Source organism: Epinephelus moara, chromosome 10 (assembly GCF_006386435.1).
Source record: "Epinephelus moara isolate mb chromosome 10, YSFRI_EMoa_1.0, whole genome shotgun sequence".
In the NCBI taxonomy this organism is placed as follows: Eukaryota; Metazoa; Chordata; class Actinopteri; order Perciformes; family Serranidae; genus Epinephelus; species Epinephelus moara.
In genome coordinates this window covers 17,106,366-17,128,330 of record NC_065515.1, presented here as the reverse complement: position 1 = coordinate 17,128,330, position 21,965 = coordinate 17,106,366, and the positions used below count along the sequence as shown (strand labels likewise).

Sequence of the window (21,965 nt, the reverse complement as noted above, 5' to 3'; positions counted from 1 at the left end):
TGCCTATAGCTACTGTTATATTTTACTCCCTCTCCAGTGCATAGAGGGCTAACAGACATAGAGGGATGCTGTGTAAAGGGTGGGGGTAGATCTAGGCACTAGGACCCAGCAGGTGCAGCCCCGTGTTATTTCAGAGGGCTGCAGCTCGGTCCCGTCAGCAGAGCTCTGGCTCTACAGCAGCGGCAGCAGCGTCCTCTGGACTCGGGACGCGGAGTGAGCGGCGGCTCCCCATCCTGCTTCCCACAGCACGGGCACGGGCAGGGGGGACAAGCACAACTTTACCTGACTCATTCTGTGGATCTGAGGAGCAACACAAACTCCCCAAAACACACGATCTTCTTCTTTTTCTTGTTTTTTAAATGAGTAAGATACTTTAGACATGGCTTCATCCGTGAGCGGCACAGAGGAGGTCCGGGTGTCGGCGCTGACGCCCCTGAAGTTGGTGGGACTGGTATGCGTGTTTCTCGCCCTGTGCCTGGATGTCGGGGCCGTGTTGAGCCCGGCGTGGGTCACGGCGGATGATCAGTACTACCTGTCCATGTGGGTGTCCTGCTGGAAGCCCGTCAGCTCCGCGGAGTGGTCCTGCAACAGCACGCTGACCACCGGTGAGACAGACGCACGCTCATGCGCTCACACACACTGACTTATTGTGGCTGATGGGGTGATGCGCCACCATGTTGTTTGGGATGTTTTAAACCAGAGGGCTGGTGTAGTTTTAGGGATGTTCCCCCTTAAAATGGAAGGTTTCGGGGTGCAGACAGACACCCACATTGATATTCAAATGAAAGTCAGATGCAGAGCGCACGGGGATAACAAAGGGTCCCTGCAGACAGTGCACTGCTCAACCAATCTGTTCTGTGGGTGAGAATTATAAAACACCACCCAAGAGAGTGCTTAATGTTAATTACTTTATAATTAGCTATCGCCTGCTTAATTTAAACTGCACAACTTTTCTACAGGAAATAAGATATTGAACAATGGGCTGCACATTTCTGCTCTCCACGTGGGAAATTAAAAGGAAAAAAGTGCAAGAAAAAGTTTATCCGAATGTCAAAGTCTGATGAATTAAGACGTGTTTGGTTTTTCTATCTAGGCGAGTTAACTTTTCTTCTCAAACATTTGCCCAGTGCGCCACTGAATGATGTGGGAATTTCGCCTCGCCAGGAGCGGTCCAGCTGGGGTTTCATTTGGCCTTTTGTTGCTCACAAAATGAGCCTTTGTGTGGGTTTCTCCACCAGCCAAGGAGCGAGGGCAACTCGGAGCAGAGAACTCCCCAGAGATCCAGATGCCTGGAGATTAGTAACCAGGGAAACAAGTGAAGCACTCCAGAAATGCTGATTTTCCTCTTTTAGGGAAACTTCTTTATGAGGTCCCCATGAAGTTTGTTTTTTCTTATCTGGAAGCATTTTATATTTCCATCACAGCCGGACATTCAGGGACAGAAGGGTGGTTGCGGAGAGGTCATGAACATCATCAAAAAAATCTAAAATGATTTAATTAAAAAAAAAAATTGCCTTGTTGAAAAAATCTAATTTAATCCAATACAGCAGCCCTACAGTTTGTAACTGGCAACTTCTTTGGGCCACAGTCTGTGGTATTGCTGTATTAGATTATAAATTGGACAAAATAACATGAACACCTTACAGTATATTCAAGTCTAGGGCAAACACCACAAACTATAGGGCATCGCTTTCATTTAAAAATTGAGGGGTGCACATATGAAAGTGGTGTTTGGGGGTCCTCTGTCAGAAAATGTTGAGCATCAGTGTGCAATTTTTAATGTTATTTTTCTAAACTGTTTAAAAACTGGCAACTTCTTTGGGCCACAGTCTGTGGTACTGCTGTAATAGATTACACTGGATTATAAAGTGGACAACATAATATGAACACCTTACAGTATATTAAACTCTAGTACAAACATTACGTACAACATATGAAAGTTCCTCTACCAGAAAAATTTGAGCATCAAACACTTTTTTTGCACCAATTTGTGCCTTTTTTTGCACCAATTTATTTGCTACATGTCATTAATTTTGTCACAATAAAAGTAATCCCCTACCTTTATGTTTTCTGTGGGTGACAAATGCACATATTCCGAATATTGAGGGCGACGTGACCCCTGTATCGCCTCCAAAATCTAAACCTGTGCCTCAAAAATGTGTTTACTGCATTGTTTTTAATGGGGTTGTATTGTATTTTGCAGGTGTTCTCCTGTGTCTGCACTTTAATGTACTGATTACCACTTAATATTTTGTTATATATCAGTTATTTTTCATATAAAAGTTGTCTAAACTCTTTTCTGCAAATGTGAAATAAGGTTGTATCACACTATGTTTCCAACACCAGCCTCTTTGTTTTATTCTCTGTGAGTGTGCTCCTATATATATTTTTTTTTTTTTTGCTGCGTCTGACCTCCTCCTGTGTGCTGAGTGGTGAATTGTGTTTTTGTTAGTCTGACAAAATGTTTTCTTTCTGTCTGAGAGATGAGTAACTGTGGGTCATGCTGGCCCCGATCCTCCTCTGTCAGCGCAGACAAAGTGCACTTTGGTGCCATATAAAGACATGCAGTCTCCCTGTCAGCTCTCAGCAGCAGCAGCAGCATACCACAGTAAATGCACACAGCAAACTGCCCATTTCCTCAGGCGTGTGCTTGGCTAGGCTTATTGATTCGAATCCCAGTAATCAGTTTCTACCCCTCCTCACCCTCCTCTCCTTCGTCAGCCCCCCAATATTTCCTCAGTGTCATGCTCTGGGCATTAAACAAATCCTGTTAGTTTTGAAACACCAGCTGGCCGCTCAGATGTTTTGAGCTCTTTCTGCGAGGCCTGCATGTGTGTGTGTGTCCGGGAAAATAATATGCAGTGTGAATTAGAGAGCAGACATGAGATATGGCCTTGTTACATGCTCATGAAGTGTTTCAAATATATTGACACAAATAGTAACTCCTGCTCTCTGTTAGTTTCTCTCTCTGACACACACACACACACACACTTAGGCAGAGGGTCAGAGGTCAAGTATAAAAGATACAGAGTTTACAGGAGTAGGAATGTGGAACGGTCATGCAAGAGCAGTGTGTGTGTGGATACCAGGTCAGTGTGAGATGAGGGGACGAATGTGGAGCCAGTGTGTGAGCGAGCCCAGCTCAGTTAGACGCAGTGATGCCAAAGCATATTAATAATGTAATACGTTATTGATCCCATTTTTGGGTGACTTTCTGTTCTTTGAGGGAGGTCACAAGACACAAAAAAGGTTCTTGAGCAAAGACACTCAGGTCTTGAACCAGGCACATCTGGCTGAACATCCTCGTGTTTCTTAAACTTCTCCATCCTGCTGCCTCACAACAGAGTGAGACTGAGTGTGTGTGACAGCAAGAGAGACACTGGAGGCTCTTCTGTGACACAGATCTTCCACCATTGTCTCAGACAAAGAAACAGAATCGGAGCCCTGAGGGAGTTTTTCGATTAACACTTGAGCAGTGCCTGACATGCACACATGGGACCATAATTAATGCTCAGATTGGATCTTGTGTACTGTATCTCCTTTTCCATCTGTCATCATGCGGGGCTCAGATTAATAGTTTGGCGCTTCCTGCTCGTCACAGCCTTTAAGCACTCCGACTCTGGCTGTGTTTCTCGCACAGCGAACAGGGTCTGTTCCAAATTTGAGATGCGATGACTTTCTGCATCCTCCTGTTTTTCGCGAGTGCACTGATAAGGCTTTGCAGGCCGGCTGGGCTGAAGGCACCACACTGACCAAGAGAAGATAGCTCACCAATGATAGGCTTTGACAACAACAGGTCAAGTCACTGCGGCTCTTTTTCTGGGAGGAAACCAGTGGCAGAGAATGTGACGGGGTCAGTCTTCAAGGGGGCCTCGTGTTGTGCAAGCCGGAGTCAGGAGGGAGCGGGTGCTCTGCTTTTTGTGGGCTCATTCCAACATCCTGTGGTGACAGGGCCCATTTTTAAACCCTAAATCCTGAACCATATTTGGTCAGAAGTAGTTGATGTTTGTTTATATTTGAGCTGCTTGGCCCCTGGAATAAAGTTTCCCTCCAACAAGAGTGGGAACTGTATTTTAAGCCGCTTATGTTCCGTCACTTTCTCTCCACTGGTGAATGTTTTAATGATTTTCTGCCTCAATAGAGAGGAAATATTCTTGGCAACGCTTCATCATTTTTTACTTCCTGGGCCCCATAATAGACAATATTATGTATACTTACGAAAAAATGACACACTCTAAATTTAAGTCTTCAGTATGATTTTTTTCACCCGCTGTAATAGTGAATGACTTATGCAGAGGCCAATCTCCTTTGTGCTTTGATGTTATTTTTTCCCCACCCACTGCACTTTAAATGATTTCCTCCTGTGTAATCAAATGCCTCATCATAATATCCTCCGCCTGTTTACATACAGACCTCCTGTTTCCGCAAGTACACAGAAAAACTAAGGAGCAGACCCTTAATCTCTGAACAATAACACAAAGTGTGTCTCTCAACAATCCTCAGTTAAGGTCCCATGGCTAATTAAATCTCAAACGCGCTCTTCTGATGAAGTGGGTTGTTTTTATTTACACAAAGCAAACAAAAAATCGCTCCTTTTTTCACTCTATTTTTGACAAACACATTTTGTTCCCTTTTTGTGCACTCACTTCGGCACTCCAACAAGGATGGGAAAGCGAGATTGAGACGGCAGTTATTTCCAGTTGACTGTTTTTAGAGTAAATCTGAATGAAATGCTGAGAAAGCTGCTGAGCTGGCATCAGCCAAGAGGGAGGGATACTCATTATCTGAGTCACCTCTCACAGAAGCTTTCTGCTGCATCGGGATCCATTACTGAACCCGCTGATATCCGAGCGTAGCCAGGCGTGTGTGTGTGTGTGTGTCTGTTTGTTTCTTGTCAGCCAGAAACTGCTGTGCTCGGTTCGACAGTTATTCACCGCATGGTTCACATTCTTCTTCTTCTTCTTCTTCTTCTTCCGCCACTGGCCTCGAATCCCCAGTGGCTCACATCAAAACACGATAAGCCATCGTCAGCTTCTCAGAATAAGAACAACGAGTTAGTCTCAGCCTCCAAACCACAAATAGTTTGTGTGTTTACGCTGTGGTAATTCACCACAAACGTTAGTGGGTGGAATCATTTTTTTCTCTTGTGAAAGATTGACCATGGCAGTGTTGCTGCGGCTCACCAAAACAGCCTGGGACCTATTTTGTCCTTTGTCCCTCCTCGTCTATCTAAACACTTTCCCTCTGCTGTCAACGGCACATACACGGCTCTCCAGAGTAACCTCGTTTTAGCTACCTATGTCACTCTCTATCTCAGTGTGATTTCATGCCTCTCCTCCCTCCTCTCTGTCCCCATGTGTGTGTGTGTGTGTGTGTGTGTGTGTGCGTGTGTGTGTGTGTCTCAGACTGGCAGATTGCCACACTGGCCTTGCTGGTGGGGGGGGCGGCCCTCACCCTGCTCTCCTTCCTCGTAGCGCTGATCTCCCTGTGCTCGGGCTCCAGGAGTCGCTGCTACAAGCCTGTGGCTGTCATGCTGTTCTCTGCAGGTACGTGGAGAGAGTCTGTCGCAAACAAACAAGAAGGAGGAGCTCAAGGACAGTCCAAAAATACAACACAATGACTGTCCAGCTTCCACAGCAATCTACATCCATGATAGCTGTCAGGGGAAAGATGAAAGGGAGGCAAAACAAAAAGGTTGAATGTAGGATTTTGGTAGCTATCAGAGTGTCTTCTTCCACTTTGTGTGTATTTACCATACTTGTTTTGACATTAGTACCGTCTCTCTTTCCTGTTTCCCTCTGCAGTGGTGCTCCAGGTGTGCAGCTTGATCCTGTTCCCCATCAAGTTCATAGAGACAGTAAGTCTGAGGGTGTACCACGAGTTTAACTGGGGCTACGGCCTGGCCTGGGGGTCGACCATCTTCTCTTTTGGAGGAGCCATCCTCTATTGCCTCAACCCCAAGAACTATGAAGACTACTACTAAAACGTGTGAGACAAGAGGAGGAATTGAGACTCTCTGTTTCACCCACTTTCCTCTCAGAAATAGGAACTTTCTGTCTGTTACACAGTGCACAACTACAGACTAAAAATAAAAAACAGGAAATACAAATGCTTATTGTTAGTTTCAAGACTGGAAACGAGCTCCTCCATTTGATACTGTGAACTTGTTGTCTCAGAGACTATCCTCACTCATTGGACCGAAGCCCCGTGCTGTCTCTCTCAGAAGGTTTGGCAGCAGACACGGCTGCGAAAAAGAAATCCAACCCAGCCAGTTTAATTTGGGAGAGAATGTCAGCGCTCAGATAACACCGCGTCCCCTTTAAGTGGAACTCCAGTAGGTCTTTAAATTTGGGCAGAAAATCTGGAGGGAACAGATGGATTCGCTGACCCCATACTGGGACGAATCGATGGACTAATTAACCAATCAGAGCAGAGAATGATGTAAACTCAAGCCAATAAGGGAAGTCACACATCCAGGGAGAGAAATGTCCTATTGAAGTTATAGCATGACAAAGTGAGGAAGACAGGGCACACCTAAGGAAATGCTACATTTCCCCAGAGTTACACTAGAAACTGGAATTTGGCAAAGCCTTCTTCCTCCAGCAGAGTGTAATAGATTGGGTTAAAGGGTGTCATGACGCTCCGAAAGAGTCGCTGTATTTTCTTTTGTCCTATTTAAAGCATCAGAGATACTGATAACAAAAGAAGCTACCTAAGACAGTGAACACATTCCACAGCCCCCTTCCAAATGATAGCATACTGGTGAGAGGTTAATAAACAGCAGTCTATCACATGTAAACCTGCAGCATAACCCAAGTTATACCTTCTTTTTTAAAAATGGTTGTATTATATGTAAGTATGCACATTAAGCATATTAAAGTAATATTCACAACAGGAAGACCAGTGGGAAGGAAGATGGCAAATGACCATGTCTGCCGAGTTTGCACGCACGTCTGCATGATCATACCACCCAGCATGTGCTCACACAGCTCCCCATGTGATGCCTCCTTATCTTCTCACCCTGTAGGAAATGGGAATGCTTGGTAGAGTAAACACCAGTAAGAAGACAACAAATTTCAGATAGGGAGAGGCTGTAGCAGAAAATTATTGTAGTTATCAGAAAAAGTCAGTATATGTAGTTTTTGCATCTAAATTAAAGGTCCATGATAAAGTACTTTAGGAGATGCCAGAGTGCTATGTGCCGTGCATGAGTAGTGTTACGAGGACTGTGAGAATCAAGTAGAAAATGGGAAGTTTCATACCTGAGCGAGAGGTGAGACCTGTGGCGGCGGAGGACCTGCGGTGGTAATATGTCTTCTCAAACTTCGTTCGACAGGGTCAGAAACTTCTCCAACTTCTTCTGGCAACATTAGTGAAAGTGAGAGTGTGTGCATGCCACTACCATTTGCTGCTGTGTTTCTGATTCCCAGGGGTTTGATTACTTACACAATAAACATGTACTGGAGAAAAACAAGGTGTGTTTGGATGATGTGGGGAGAAAGGAGAGCTATTAACTAGAATTACTACCTCTGCAAACCAGTGAAGTCGCAGTTAAGATCCATGTCTGCCCGGACTCGTGTAGCTGTGACGGCTGACGATGCTTCAAATAATGGATGCTGCTGCAAGAAACGTTAATGCTTCACACACATCTTCAACCTGGCAGTACGGACGATCTATACAATCAGTAGAATTTCAAGGTTGGACACCCAAGATAAGTGTCACCAATTCAGTATCTGACCAAATGTTGTATGATGTCAGAGTGAAGTTGACCTTTGACCTTATGAGTATAAACTGCCATCACGTCATAATTTCATCCTATTAGACAGTTGTGTGAAATTTTGTCATAATTAGCCTGTGAATTCTTGAGTTATTTTTATTAGTTCAATCTTGATTTGAAGTGGACGTTTGTGCCAAATTTAAAGAAATTACAATTTTTTTTTAATTAATAAATTAATAGTATTGCTATATTTCTGTGCAGCAATATTGTATCGTCACACAGTCACTACGGTTACATGATGGCTTCTCATTCGGAATGAAATAAATCTGAATGAAATCATTCGGAATTAAAGTTTTTCCACGTAGTTTACATGGGAAATATTCATTCCGAATGAGGGTTTACATGGGAGATCAGTTCAATCGCCTTTATTTAGGTCTGCGCAAGGTTTGGGGCAGGGAAGGTTTCTGATTGGATAGGGGGCGGGGGCGGATGTTACGTGTTTTACATTTACCGGAAGAAAACACTGTAGTCCTCGCTCCGGATAACAAGATGCTTGACGCCGCCGTTCTTAGTGCCTTTTTCGGGCGTGTTTTGCTTATATTCTTGAAACAGCAGTACGACAACAACCTTGTTCTGCTAATGCTTCATCTGTTGAGGAGGAGAAGGGAGGCAGAAGACCGTGCTGTGGTGAATGGAAACCGGTGAGTGCAACGAGTCCGACTACTCTAGCTCAGCCCGTTGCTATGCAGCCCGTTGCTATGCGCGCTATTACGTCATCGCACCAGAAGGGCAAGGAAACGAGCATGCGCAGAAAGACCGGAATGAACTTAAAGAGGAATGAGTGTATACATGCACACAAAATTCTTTCATTCGGAATGACAAACGGAATAAACCACCCCCTTTAATCGGATTTAATTTTCAATCGGAATGACCGTTTACATGACCACTTTTAATCGGAATGGCCTTTCATTCCGATTAAAAGTGGAATTAAACTGTCCATGTAAACGTACTGAGTGTCAAGTATTGCTTTTTTATTATATAAATTATTAATTTTACAAATACAAATTAAACTTTAGGTATTTTACTTGAATAATAATTCAGTCCACGACATACATTTTTGTTGCAAATAAAATTATTGAAGCGAGATGAACAGATTGAATCTTATTAGATATACAAATGTTGACAAAGTTTTCCTTTGGGCGACATAATTTACAGTTGGAAAAAGGTAATATATCGCAGTATATTTTATCGCAATACTTGGAATATTGCAACACATTAAAATCGCAATAATATTGTATCGGGACTTAAGTATCGTCATGATATCATTTCATGGACCCTCTGGTGATTCCCATCCCTACTCAAGACCTTATTAAAATATCGCGCTCATGAGAATGAGATGTACACAAGGTCACAGTGACCCTGACCTCTAATATACATATCATTGAGTCTAGATGGATGTTTGCGCCAATTTTGAAAGACTTCCCTTAAGGCTTTCTTGAGATATTGTGTTCCCTACCACCATCATAAACCCACATAAAGAACTATGCAGACATGCCAGCTGTGCGTGGTCAAGTCACATAGAATCAGCTCCTTTATTAAGTACAGCAAGTTGAGGCATTTGCACAGGAAATCAACATCTTCCGAACACATAATACAGGGTGGCATAATATGCATAAAAGTACCAGGAATATACTCATATGCAAATGTCTTTTAGTGTTCTTCTTTCAGTGAAGTGAGCTCTAATACAGAGCCAGATACAGTGTACAGTCTACATTTCGCATTAGTCAGAATGTATATACCATTGCTTTCATTGTTCCACTGTCAGAGAGGGAGTTACAGGTCCTAGATTAAAGTGGAAGTGCCTCCATTGTCAGTTCAGGAATGGGCGCAGTCTTGTAAACAGGGCAGTCTCTCTTTCTGCGTGGAATGTTCTCTAGGTAAACTGTAGCTCCTCCTCCTCAATCCTTGATCGCTTTGACCTTTCCGAAGCCCCGACCCACCCACTGCCAGAGTCGCAGCGCCACTCCCTCTTTTATACATTTGCCATGATAAGAGTCTCCGACTGTCCTGAATAAGAATCTTCATCATCATCCTCCAACGGAAAATAAACAGGGTCAAAGTGCACAGGAGTAGTAGATGGGAGAAGGACAAGTGGGCAGAGAGGGGTAGTGGCTCTTCCTCAGCAGGTAAGAGGGGCTTATATACTGATTGACAGGGGGAAGACCTCTACACAGATTCTGCAGACTTTGGAGGGGTGGGGCTTATACTATCCAAGGATTGGCAGGGGATGGGGCAGGGGTGGGGCATTACAGCGCAGCGCTAAGCTCAGGTGTAGCGCGGCATCTCGCACTGTTCACAGCGGTTGAGTGCAGGGTGATTGAGGAAGGTGCAGCTTTCACAGTTCCACTGGGCGCCTTCGAAGTCCTCGTCCCTCTGGGGCCCCGGCACTGGCTTTGGGCCCTGCTCCGCTTCTAACAGAAACAGAGAGAGGCAGTGCATGACGAAGGCTGTTCATTCATGTGATAAAGTGCATGACACAACAATTTAAGTGTCATCAGCGCCGGGCTTAAATTAACCATGGCCGTCACTCAACACGTGTGAGGCGTTCAAGCAGCAACCATTCAGTTTTAATGTTGATAGACATGGGGATCTGCTACATAGTAAGGTTTCTCATATAGTTTCCATTTTAACAAATTTGTGGACGCTAGGGATGCATTGATTTTGAAATTCTGGGCTGATGCTGATGTTTAAAATAACAATTTGGTGGATAGCCACTACTAATGTTTTTATGTTGAAGAAATCTACACCATGAAAAAAACACATGAACTGTTTGTAAGTAATTACGGCCTTATTACACGACCTTTGCATGAGAGCAAATTCAAATTCATGAAACCTTTATACACCCTTTAAAAAAAACCTCTTTTTATTATATATTGTATATCATAATCCCCATTCTAATATATTTTTTATCTTGCTGTGAAAACAACAAATTTGACCATCTCGCCATAAACTACATTTTACAAGATTACATTGATCACATCATGAGAGTGCTATAATTTACTTTTGCCAGATACTCATTTGAGCCATCTCATAGTAGAACAGCAAGATCACTGAGCCCATCTGCCAAACAGTCATTGTATTCTTCTTGTATCTGCTCATTATTCTAAGTCTGTGCCTGTTAGTCTTCAGCCTGTGCAAAATTGATGTGACACAACAGAAAACATCTGCCACTGGCATCAATGAATGTCATCTTATTTGCAGATAAGCTGATGGCAGTCAACAAGGTGAATATCGGCCGATACAAATGTTCAGCCTACATTCCCAGTCGAAATTAAGCTTTTAGTTTTGGTTTGAAAATAAAAATGTCCCAAATCTGCAGAACAAATCTCGGGCTTATATCAGACGAATTTTCAAGCAATTTCACTTTCTCTAAATCTCCAGTGATCTTGATCGTTTGGCTTAAGGTGGTCATTAAACTGAGCTGTCTTGAGTCGATCTTTTTCACTTCATGACGTTCCAACAAAATCGTACGTTTAATATTACCATAAGTCTTTGGTGCAAATTGTGAAGTTCAATGTCGCGAACATTATCAACAACCAATAGCTGCGCTCTCTCCAGTACCGACAAGAAGCAGCAGACTGGGTAGATGGTAAACATGGAGGGGACTCCGGGGAGGCATATGAGCATCAATTCCCCCGGTCTCCTCCCACTAAAATAATGCAGCTAATCAACTGAGGCTGATTGTAACTTGAGGTGAAAACTCAAAATTCAAAATGTAAAACTTGTACGAACTTACAGTTTATTTTTTTGTAGAATATATTGATGCCAAAATGATGAGAATGTATGACACCTTTTACCTTTTTTTTCTAGAATTATGTGGGGTTTTATGCTGACACATGGGGGATTGTTAAATCATATTTCTTTAAGGAAGTTTGGCGTAATATTCTCTACTGGGAGCAGGATGGGAAATAATCTCATAAGATATCTAATTGTAGTCTAGCAAATAGTGACCCTGCCAGACCCCCAGTCTTTGTAAAAGGGGTGTGTAAAAGCGAGTGAGACTTTAGTCCTTAAAAAGTCTTTTCAAAGTCCTCTAGAGTATGGTAGGCATAAGAGAAATACTGTATGTGATCAGTGACCTGAATGATCCTGCAATGAAACTCAAACCTGTAACTTAGCAACAGGATTAATGCATGAGGCATCTGTTTTTCTTCTCTTGATGAAAATGTCTCATGACTCATTTTTAAATTCTGAAAACTGTGTTGAAAAAAACTCTCACCTTTCTTCCCAGGTTTGGGCGGCACAACGGGACCAGGCTGAATGTTGTCATAAAAGTTGTTCATTGCTTTTGGATCAAACTTCCCTGTGGGAGAAAGCAGAAATCAGATACATGAGTTTGTTCAGATGTGTCTATCCCAACCAAAGGTCCAGACAGTTTCCAGCTTTTCTCCTTGAACCTCCTGACTGACTACTGTGTTCAGACTGACGATACCAGCCTCCTCAGTCATTGCAATGCAGAGAGGACTGCAGGATCAACAGGTGAAGAAGTTGAATCTGGCTCTATTTTGCAGCAACGTAATGAAACATCACCTGGTTACACACTAGGATGTCCAATCAAATGCAGGCACATTCCCGTTAGGCTAATTTGTAACATGAACAGCGTAATCCTACTAGTTACCTCCAGGTCTTTACGACAGAGTTTGGTCAAATAACTGTTTCTGTAATAACTTTCCAGAGTCGTAAAATCCTGTCTCATAGTACTACAAACCACTGTGCAGTGTTTTAGCATCCAAAAAGCCTTGAAATTCATGGATCCATTACTCAAACTGACCGTCCTGGAATGTATTTAATCATCTCACTGGCACCCGTAGCAACAAGCCCCGACCAACGCAGCCCCTTGTGTTTTGTTAATGTAGTGCTTGACTTGGTCTTAATGGCCGCTAGGGTAATCACTGATGCTACAATACAGGAGCCAATTCAAGCACTCTTCACAGTCACAGGATTTTGCCAGGAGATGAAACCTTGATCTTTTTGGCAAGTCTTCACTTGGATATACAAAACACATTTTTTTAATTAACTGCAACATTAAATAAGGAAGCCTGCTATCTTTCTTCAAATCAGATTTACGACACATTAATCAACATGGGATTTCATTGTCTGCTTAGGTGCAGTTTCATCAGCCTAAAAAGAAATACAGGCCGTACAGCCACAGGCTTGCAGTCAGATGTTAACCCGATTTTCTGTTTTATTTTTGCAACTGGGTGGAATTTTCTGCAAGCAAAGTTCTCTAACTAAATAAGCTGCTCTGTGAGTGTATGAAAGCTTGGCCCTGAGAAGTACACAGACCACTCACACGTATTATGACTTCACATTTGGCTGTTTGTTACAAAAGAGGCATCAGTTAACACCATTTTTAACAGGCCTATAACATCCATTCAACTATTTTCTCCAACAACTCGCAACAACTGGCCGTTAGATAACTGGACAGAGCCCAAAATATCAAATACTTTGCACCAAGACAAAGGTTAAAAAAATCTAAATAACAGGAACAATGTATGTAATTGTATGTAACAATATGATACCCTGATTTTCAACATGTCTTTTGTCTGCCAGCAAAGACAACATGTCTCGGTTAACATTTTAACATTCAAACAAACATGATGCACCCAAGAAGTATACGTTTAAATTCAGGGGCTGACCAGAAAATCCAATTATTCTGCAGCAGCTGTTTAGATTTCTTCATTGACTGAGCAGGCCATCCACAAAAACAACAAGTGTGAGAGGGGCACTGATGAGGGAAGTCAGCGTTCAGAGGCTCAGAGGAGAGACATTGTATATATAACAACTGCTGCCCGGGTGCCTCACCATTTGCAGCTTTATGGAAGAGCGGCACAGAGAAAGGGTTGAAAACAACTTGCATACATGACATGTCGGCTAGTGTTTGCCAAGATTGAAACAAAGTGGAAGAACGGTTCGCAAATTTCCCAGGACGACCACGACCCAAATGTTCAGTGGCACGGGGCCAACTGCAAGCAAACTAGTTACATTCTTGAGCCTGCTGCCAATTGGACTGTTTCAAAAACATCACTCCTGGTACATATATTAAGCTCTGCAACTCTTTCACACTCGGAGATTAGGGGCTGATATCAATTACGTTATCAGCAAGGATCACGCACCAGCCAAACACTGTGCATGGGCCCAGTGAGTGTCAACACTGAATTGGCCCGGGTCCTGTCACAGACCAGCCGGTCATTTTTAGAAAGCTGCATCTGTATGCAGTGTGATGGAGCCTCATCCATCACTTTGGACCCAACTCTGTCTGCTTCTGGGCTTGGCTCTTTCAAGATCAATGCTTTCAAATAAATCAGAGACACACTTCAAAGGTTTATGTGTAGGAATGTGCATTTATGTGTGTGTGTGTGTGTGTGTATACCTCTAGACTGCAGTAGATCCGTCTCCTTCAGGGTACAGTCGATATCAATCTGAAGCTGTCTGTTCAGACTCCGCAATCGGGTCATCTCTTCAGGCTGCAGCCAGCGAAACACACAACCCAGTTAGATTAGACCAAAATAAACACCCAAGTATTCCCCAGCACTCCTTCCAAACTTCTTCTTACTAATAAAAAATTGTTTAAACGTCACTTTTCATGACACAGCGTAGCAAATTGTCTTATTGTTGCTACAATCTGGGTGTGCCTAGAATACTAGGTTAAGTTAAGTTTGATATGACAACACATGATTAAGTTCAAAGCCTGGCTCAAACCCAGAGTCAGTCAGTAGCAATGTAGCTGCCGTAGCATACTGAGCCTCCACAGCCATGGGATAAAGACAGAGTCTAAAATATTTTGAGTGTTAAACTTGTGGATAAGCCTATTGTTGTACGTCACCTCTTGTAAGCATGTGAAAAGTTTTAGAAGATTAGTAGTGACACAAAATTGTAAAGAGGAGAAAACGTTTGTTCGGTCCTTACTCTGGGTATTAGACTGGTGGAGTTGACTCGTCGAAAGCGTCTTTGAAGAGCGTCATACTCCATGCTATTGACATCGGACTTCAGGTGCTCTAGTTTCTGCTTCTCCATAAGAAGCTCCTTCATTAGACGCTCCATCCTGGCCCGCTGGTGGAGCAGGAGAGCTGCAGGAATACACACCAAACACAAAATGCTTTTATTTCATAAAATAAAAAAATACAATTTTATATAAACCCTTTTCTCACTTTAGTGCACTGTTACTACTCCTCACAAATAATAGAGCCCAACACTGCATAAAGGAACAGGGGCTGAACAAACTAACTAATTCATGTCTGGAAAAAAAAACAAAAAACTGGAAAGGTAGCAACACAGACAACTAAAATATAGGCCAACAAGCAGGATGTTTGCTTTCTAAGAAGTCGGACCATCAGCAGTTTAACAGTATGTAGCACAAGACGACAAACATAGTTAAAGAGGGCAAACAGACACAAAGCAGTCACAAAAATGACATGATTTCCATGCTTGGGAGTAGGGTTGCAATGCAATGAGATTTCCACGGTACAATAACTGTCTCAGAAAATACTGCAGCTTCATGGTATCACAGTATTACAGAATTATTATCATCATCAGTGAGAATGACCCTTAAAGGAATAAAAATGGAAGGGTTATTTTTGGTTGAACAAATGTTTTATAACATAATTGAAACTTGAATCTATTTTGTTAATGGAAGTGTGTGTAAAAAGTCTCCCCTTAGAAAATAACTAAAATTAACAGGAGATTCAACGTCCAGTTGCTCTTCTAAGGCAAATTCACACGGTATGATTACCATCAACTTTTACATCATGGTATACCTTGAAACCTGTCTATTGCTGCAACCCCACTCAGGAGACAGCTTCGAATATGACAGCAAACTATGCAAACAAGATCGCAACTAAATGATGGTCATTTACCACTTCACCGACACATCTTTGTGTTGGTGAAGTGGTAAATTTTAAGACTGTCAGTTTTAGACATAAAGTTGGCGTGTAAGGATTGCTGCATATTACTGTAGGAACACCTTATAGCCATAGAAAGTAGTGTTGGGAGATATGACGGTAGATACCATACGACAGTAGGTATGTTTCCACCAGTAGAGATTTGTCAAGACCGTTTCTACAGCAGGAGCTATTCGGGGCAGGTTATGTAGCAAATCACTACTTGATTCTCATTATAACTCAAGATTCTTGCGTGATCTTGCATATCCAGCTGCCTGGCAAGGTAACGTGATTTGGGCGGACATGGAGGAGGGGAACGAAGTTGTAAATACAGACACCTGTAACACTTGAAATTATTGTTGTCTGGAACCTTAAAGCTTCAAATTTGAGAGGTTTTTAGTTTTACTGTTTTAATTATTTTGTTTTTAACTGAAGTGTTGTCTCATGTGAGACAGCTGCTTTTTTGTTTAAATCTAAGTTCCAAAGTAAAGAAGAAAATAAATATGATGAAGTACAGTATGGTTACTTATCCCATGATTGAATTTTCAAAATAATTACTGTATTGTGATGTATACCGTTACCAAGATGTAAAATTACATGTACTGTGACAGAAGGTTTCGGCCCATTCTTGATGGAAAGCACACAAACATGCAGCATATAAACAAATTGGTTCTTATCAAATTCTGGAAAGCTGTTGAGATCTTAAATATTTGCTCATATATGTATGAATATATACAATATAAACAGAATGAACCTTTAAATCAATGAGGTGAACATGAATTTTTATACACTTTTAGAATATGTAATTAGTGACTGTGTAGATAAATGTAGAGAGACAGATGACAAACTACAAATACACCCAGCTGGAATCAAACCAGGGACATTGCAGTTATATGGTCCACATCTTAACCACCAATAAACAACATAGCCCAGTCATCAAATTCTAAGATGATATGCAGCTATAAACTCTGCTCTACAGTGGTGTTGTAAACACAAGGAAGACATATTCTAAGATGACGCTTTGATACAACTGTTTTCAGGCTAAATGCTCTAGTTGAGTCTCTTTTAGAAACATACATCCAATGTCAACTTCAACTGTACAACACTAGTGACAGAAAGTCACACACACACACACACACACACACACACACACACACACAGCAATAGATGGAGAAAAGGATTAAAAAAATAAGAATCCCCTACCTTGTGTGTAGGCATAGTCATCAGAGCCTGAGCTTGAACGTCGGGGCATATGTTGAAACTGACTGACAATATTCCCTGGCAGAGCGGAGATGGGCAGGATGGGTGCAGGTGCAGTGTTGTGCTCCGCTTGATCTACTATGTTGAGAAGAGACTCTGCTTCAGCCACAGGAGGTGAGCTGAGTGGCCTCTGGGCCTGGCCTCCTGGGGACACTTTGATTTTGAAGGTGTAGGCTGACTGGCCTGGCTGAGGAGAGGAGGCAGGCCGAGGCCTTGCAGGACCCTGATGCTGCAGGTACATCCCAGGGTGGAAGGATGCCGGGCCTTGAGGTCCACTCATGGTGATACCCCTCGAAGGGGAGCTGGGCGAGGGGCTGGTGGCCATGTAAAGCGATCCCTGGGGGTGTGGGTTGTGCACAGGTGAGTTGCTGCGAGGTCGTGGACCCTCCAGGGTAATCTCTATCTGGTTCTTGAGGGAGCTTTTTGTGTGGTAGGGCCTGTAAACAGGTGGCTGTTGCTGGGGTTGTTGCTGGTGATGGTAGGGCATGCTGGGAAGGGTTGGCGAGCTAATAGGGAGGAAGACATATTGCTGGTGCTGGGGTTGCGGCTGGGGTTGCGGCTGGGGCTGGACCTGATGCTGCGGGGAGCTGTAAGGCGAGCCGTACGTGGGGGTGCTGTAGGGGGACTGCTGATGCTGATATACAGGTGCCCCTGAGGAGGACCAGGGTGCTGGCTGAGGGCTCTGGGAGGGTGAGGGTCGTATATACAGGGTGGTATTGGAGCTGTTAGGATAGTGGCCAGGAGGAATCTGCAGAGCCTGTGGGACACTGGGTATACTTTGCGAAAGCGTGACTGTTATAGGGTTCATAGTGTAACGTGGGACTGGGGAGTATGTGGGAGACATGCCCTGCATTGTGGGTGGAGGAGTGGGAGTGCTAGCTGAGCGGCTCTGATCGTTCATGAAGAAAGGGTTATAACCCGGGGAGGGGGCCATGGTGGCGGGGGCTGACAGTGGCTCAGGGTAGCTGGGCCGCTGAGGTTCGATGTGACTGTCACTGGTGCTGTGCACAAGGGAGCGCCCTACTCCTGCTGCTCCTCCATTTGCCTTGCTTGCCTCTGAGCCTGGGTATCCCAGGCTAATGTGCAGCATGTGGTTTCGACTCAGCCGCCCCTCCTCTGGACTGTGATGGAACTCGCCATACAGGTATCTGTTACTCTCCTGAGCCAGCAGGCGGCAGCAAAGATCCAGGTTATTGTTGTTCTGGGACAGCAACAGAGAGCAGTGTCAGTCATGCACTGTGGGTCAGTCATACGGATACATCTTGGGGGATATTACAATATATTGAGTAGTGTGAATATAGCAAATTATCCTGAAACAAATCACCCTGCTACCCAAGTGAATGCCACAAATTTCCAACATTCTCTAAACAGCTCTTCTGAGCATATGCAGGAATGAGTGTGTGTGTGTGTGTGTGTGTGTGTGTGTGTGTGTGTACCTGCAGAAGGCACTGTGACACTACCCCCTCTGGGATCTCTGGGAAACGCTGCTTGAGGTCCTGCAGGATGTGGTAGTCAAGCTGAGAGCCTCCCTGCGCCATCCTGAGCCGACACAGAGAGTCAACGAGCCCAAAGCTGCAAATGCTGAAAAAACCGGTCTCGTCTCATCCCCTGAAGATGCAGACATGACAGGCAGAACTGAAGCAAAACTTGAATGTCATGGGAGTGCTCGCAATAATCCCTATTAGCGCTGCTGGCCTGCCAAATCTCTGCCACACACCCAATGTGTCAGCAATAATTACAACGAACACATGAATAAAATAATATCTGAGAGGTGTGTCAACCTGAGTTTTCGAAGAGAGCTTAATTTATCCACCAAGAGAGGTGAAACAGACGGGTTATAACACACTGACAGGGTGAAAACACCCCAGCGTTACTGGTATTCATTCACATTATCACACGAGTGCTAGCAAGGTGCCTGTCAGTCTGTTGTTGTTTGTTTAGCCATACTGTTGCACCAAGCAACGACGACATACCATTGCTAGCTAGCAGGCTAGTTATCAGCATCTGTTAGCCTCCGTACATCACTCAAACACACAAGCACACCGGTGTGCCGTGAGGCTACCACAGGAAGCAACATTACCACAGCAGGTAGATTGTCCGATGTCACCCGTTACTAAATCAGCAACACAATCCCTTATACAAGTCACCCGTTTAAACAAGATTAACTCCATTCGTCAACTGCCTGCCAGCTAACTGTGCTAATGCTAACCTGAGCCTGGTCCTGCTGGCTGGTCAGCTGTCACAAGCCTGGGTGTTGATGGATTAGCTAGCTAACCATGCTAAAGTCAGCGAGCGTTAGCCACTGGCGGTTTCATAAAACTTACCGTGTGTTACGAGTCTCCCTCGTGCCTCGGACCATGGCTGAGTCCCGGGGGGAGTTGTGATATTTCCAAAATGGTACGCTGAGGTTTGTCAATGTCTTTTTTTGACAAAATAACTTGTAGTTTCGCATTCCAGCGTCAGGCCCCTGCCGCTGAATTGCATACGAACAGGCTGTCTATCGCGATAATGTCAGATTTTCCCGGACCAGGAAGTTGTTCAAATCGGCTGGATCGACGCTGTCGCTACTGCGCATGTCTGCATGCCTTGCCCCTGTGATCAAGATCGGATGGTTGAACTCCATTCAGTTTTTATATTATATTATATATTATATTCACATTTTACATTCACATTTTAATAGGCTATCATTAATATTGTAATTAAGACACACTTTCATAATTGAAATTATTATTAGGCTAAAATCTTTATTCATTATATACTTTATTCATACAAGTTTTAAAGTGCTTCATAAAAGGCAAAAAATAAATAAATAAAATAAACAAGTTCTGAAATAATTTGATTTTATAATAACACATAAAAACAATTTCAATAATGCACAACTAAAGAAATAAAAAAGATAATAATAGACTTTTATTTATTCATTTATTTATTTATTTTTAGAAATTACTAAACAGAAAATTAGAGTAAAATCAAAGCCATATAAAATCAGGATAAAGTCTCCCATAAAAGTAGCATACATTTTAAGAAGATTTTTTATCTTTAAAACGAAAATAAATGACAAGTGATTCAACAAACTCCATTCAATAAACTATCAACATCCCTCTATATATATATCGCTCTTATTGCTGTTAGACCCCATACATAAAACTATATCACTCACATCACATTAAACATTGAATAGGGGGCTATGGCATAAACACTGTTTAGTTAATATAAGACAAAAACACATTTTATTCATTTTGATTTCCCTTTATTTAATCAGATGAAATTTTCATTGGGATTCAGACCAGTTTTTAAGAGAGACCTGGCCAAAAGAGTGAGATAAAAACATCGTTATAGCAATAAACACAACTCAAATAACACAAACAGGCTAAAGAACTAATACCACATGCTATAAAGTATGTAAACACACACACAAAAAAGATTAAGAAGCAAATGTATTACCCCTTTAAAACTGATTGGAATTCCACTAAGTAAACATGAGTGTTTTTTTTCTGTAAATTTTTTTGTATGGAGGAGGATGAGCTCTCAGTTTCCAAATCCTTAAGGAAAGTCCATCCACCTCTTGCTGTGTGTCTCCAGTAATATCATATGTCATATTTAACATGCATGTGTGAATCTACAGCCTGCAGAGAAACAAAAGAGATCAGTCACATGATTTAAATTCATTTTGCATGATTTGATAATTGGTTCTGGCATGTAGACATGACCTGACAATCATGCTGTAAGTATGTGTAAATAATATAGAGGGAAAAACAGGTTTTGTATGATGGAAGAAGGGTGTGTGTCGCTGTGATGCTCAATATTTATTCATCATGTTCATTAGCTCTGCAGTACTTTGGTTCATCAACAGCCTTTGAATTAAAACAGTAAAGAAGTGAAGGGAATAGGACATGTAATTGAATAGTGTCAACAACAAAGTCAATGTGTCAGAGGCCTTTGTCTGTGTGTTTTCACTAGAGGGCAGTGAGAGATCCATATACTCTGCAACAGCTCTCACACTTCAGCAACAAACTGAACTTTGATGGGTTTCTCTAAAGGAAAATGCACTTTATGATTTAATTGGTTTAACAGTTGAGGAATCAAAACACATGAAACCCCCCTCATGATTTCTCCAGATGGAGGCAAAATGAAATATGTGAGGCCAGAGCATGTGACCAACTGTTGACTGGTGCTCAATTATATGGGAAACTGTGATAATGCAGTGGTTGGTGTTGTTAAGGGGTTGTGGTCAGTCGTGGATAGCACCACTGGTAACAGTCTCTCTGTGGTGAGGTTGTCAAACAGCCAATAATGCAGAGTTATGTCTCACATTGTCTGACATTAGGTTGGTGAACACTGCGCAGAGGAAGTATGCAGGACATAATGGAGCATTTAAGAAAACATCTTATCTGTGGAGCATTTTTTTATTTTCATGTAGTGTATTGTGGCCAAACATTTAAAATTGCATTCATGAATTTTTGCACGTTGTCATATGATATTAAATTAAATTACTTTTACTGCACTCTGCGAAATTTACATCACATTTTCATTTAAAAAGGCTCACTGTGTTTCTTTAACCCTTTGAACCCTAAGCAAATTGGCTTGATTTCTTTTAAGACATGGGAAGAAGGCAATGAGCAATAAAAGAAATGACTCGAAAAATGAGCAAGAAATTAGTAAAAAGAGAAAATTACAAACAGGAAAATTAGTAAAAAAGAAAGAAAGAAAGTTGAAAACAAACAAAAAAATGACCTGAAAAGTGTGCTTAAAAATGATAATAATTCTGTAACATAATTTTAAAATGTAATAATGATAATAATTATAAAAACAGTTTTCCCCTATTTTTTCCCCCTTTTTAAAAAAAATATATTTTTTTCAATTCATTAATTTTTTCTTGCAATTTGTGGGACATTTCTTACCAAGTTGATCAATGCCTTGTTTCCCATGTTTCTTACAGAAATCACACCAATATCTTCAGGGTTCAAAGGTTGCTGAGAGCAGCACAAGAAAAGTGATGTCACTCCAGGTTTCAAAGGGTTAAAGCAGCCTCATAAGAGTGCTCTGGC

General features: G+C 42.4%; 2 protein-coding genes across 2 annotated transcripts; one reads left to right on the top strand and one right to left on the bottom strand.

The window, feature by feature from the left end:
- The first annotated feature begins 130 nt into the window (after positions 1-130).
- Positions 131-7,474, top strand: tmem47 (transmembrane protein 47). Its single transcript, XM_050055514.1, has 3 exons — positions 131-605; positions 5,406-5,546; positions 5,805-7,474. Exons 1-3 carry the CDS (start codon positions 380-382, stop codon positions 5,981-5,983), a joined length of 546 nt encoding a protein of 181 aa, XP_049911471.1. The 5' UTR covers positions 131-379; the 3' UTR covers positions 5,984-7,474.
- A 1,804-nt stretch (positions 7,475-9,278) lies between these two features.
- Positions 9,279-19,432, bottom strand: tab3 (TGF-beta activated kinase 1 (MAP3K7) binding protein 3). The gene is made up of 7 exons (XM_050055402.1): positions 19,242-19,432; positions 18,354-18,525; positions 16,861-18,118; positions 14,687-14,847; positions 14,151-14,244; positions 11,997-12,080; positions 9,279-10,188 (listed from the first exon to the last, which is right to left on the bottom strand). Exons 2-7 carry the CDS (start codon positions 18,453-18,455, stop codon positions 10,043-10,045), a joined length of 1,845 nt encoding a protein of 614 aa, XP_049911359.1. The 5' UTR covers positions 18,456-18,525; positions 19,242-19,432; the 3' UTR covers positions 9,279-10,042.
- Positions 19,433-21,965: the final 2,533 nt, after the last annotated feature.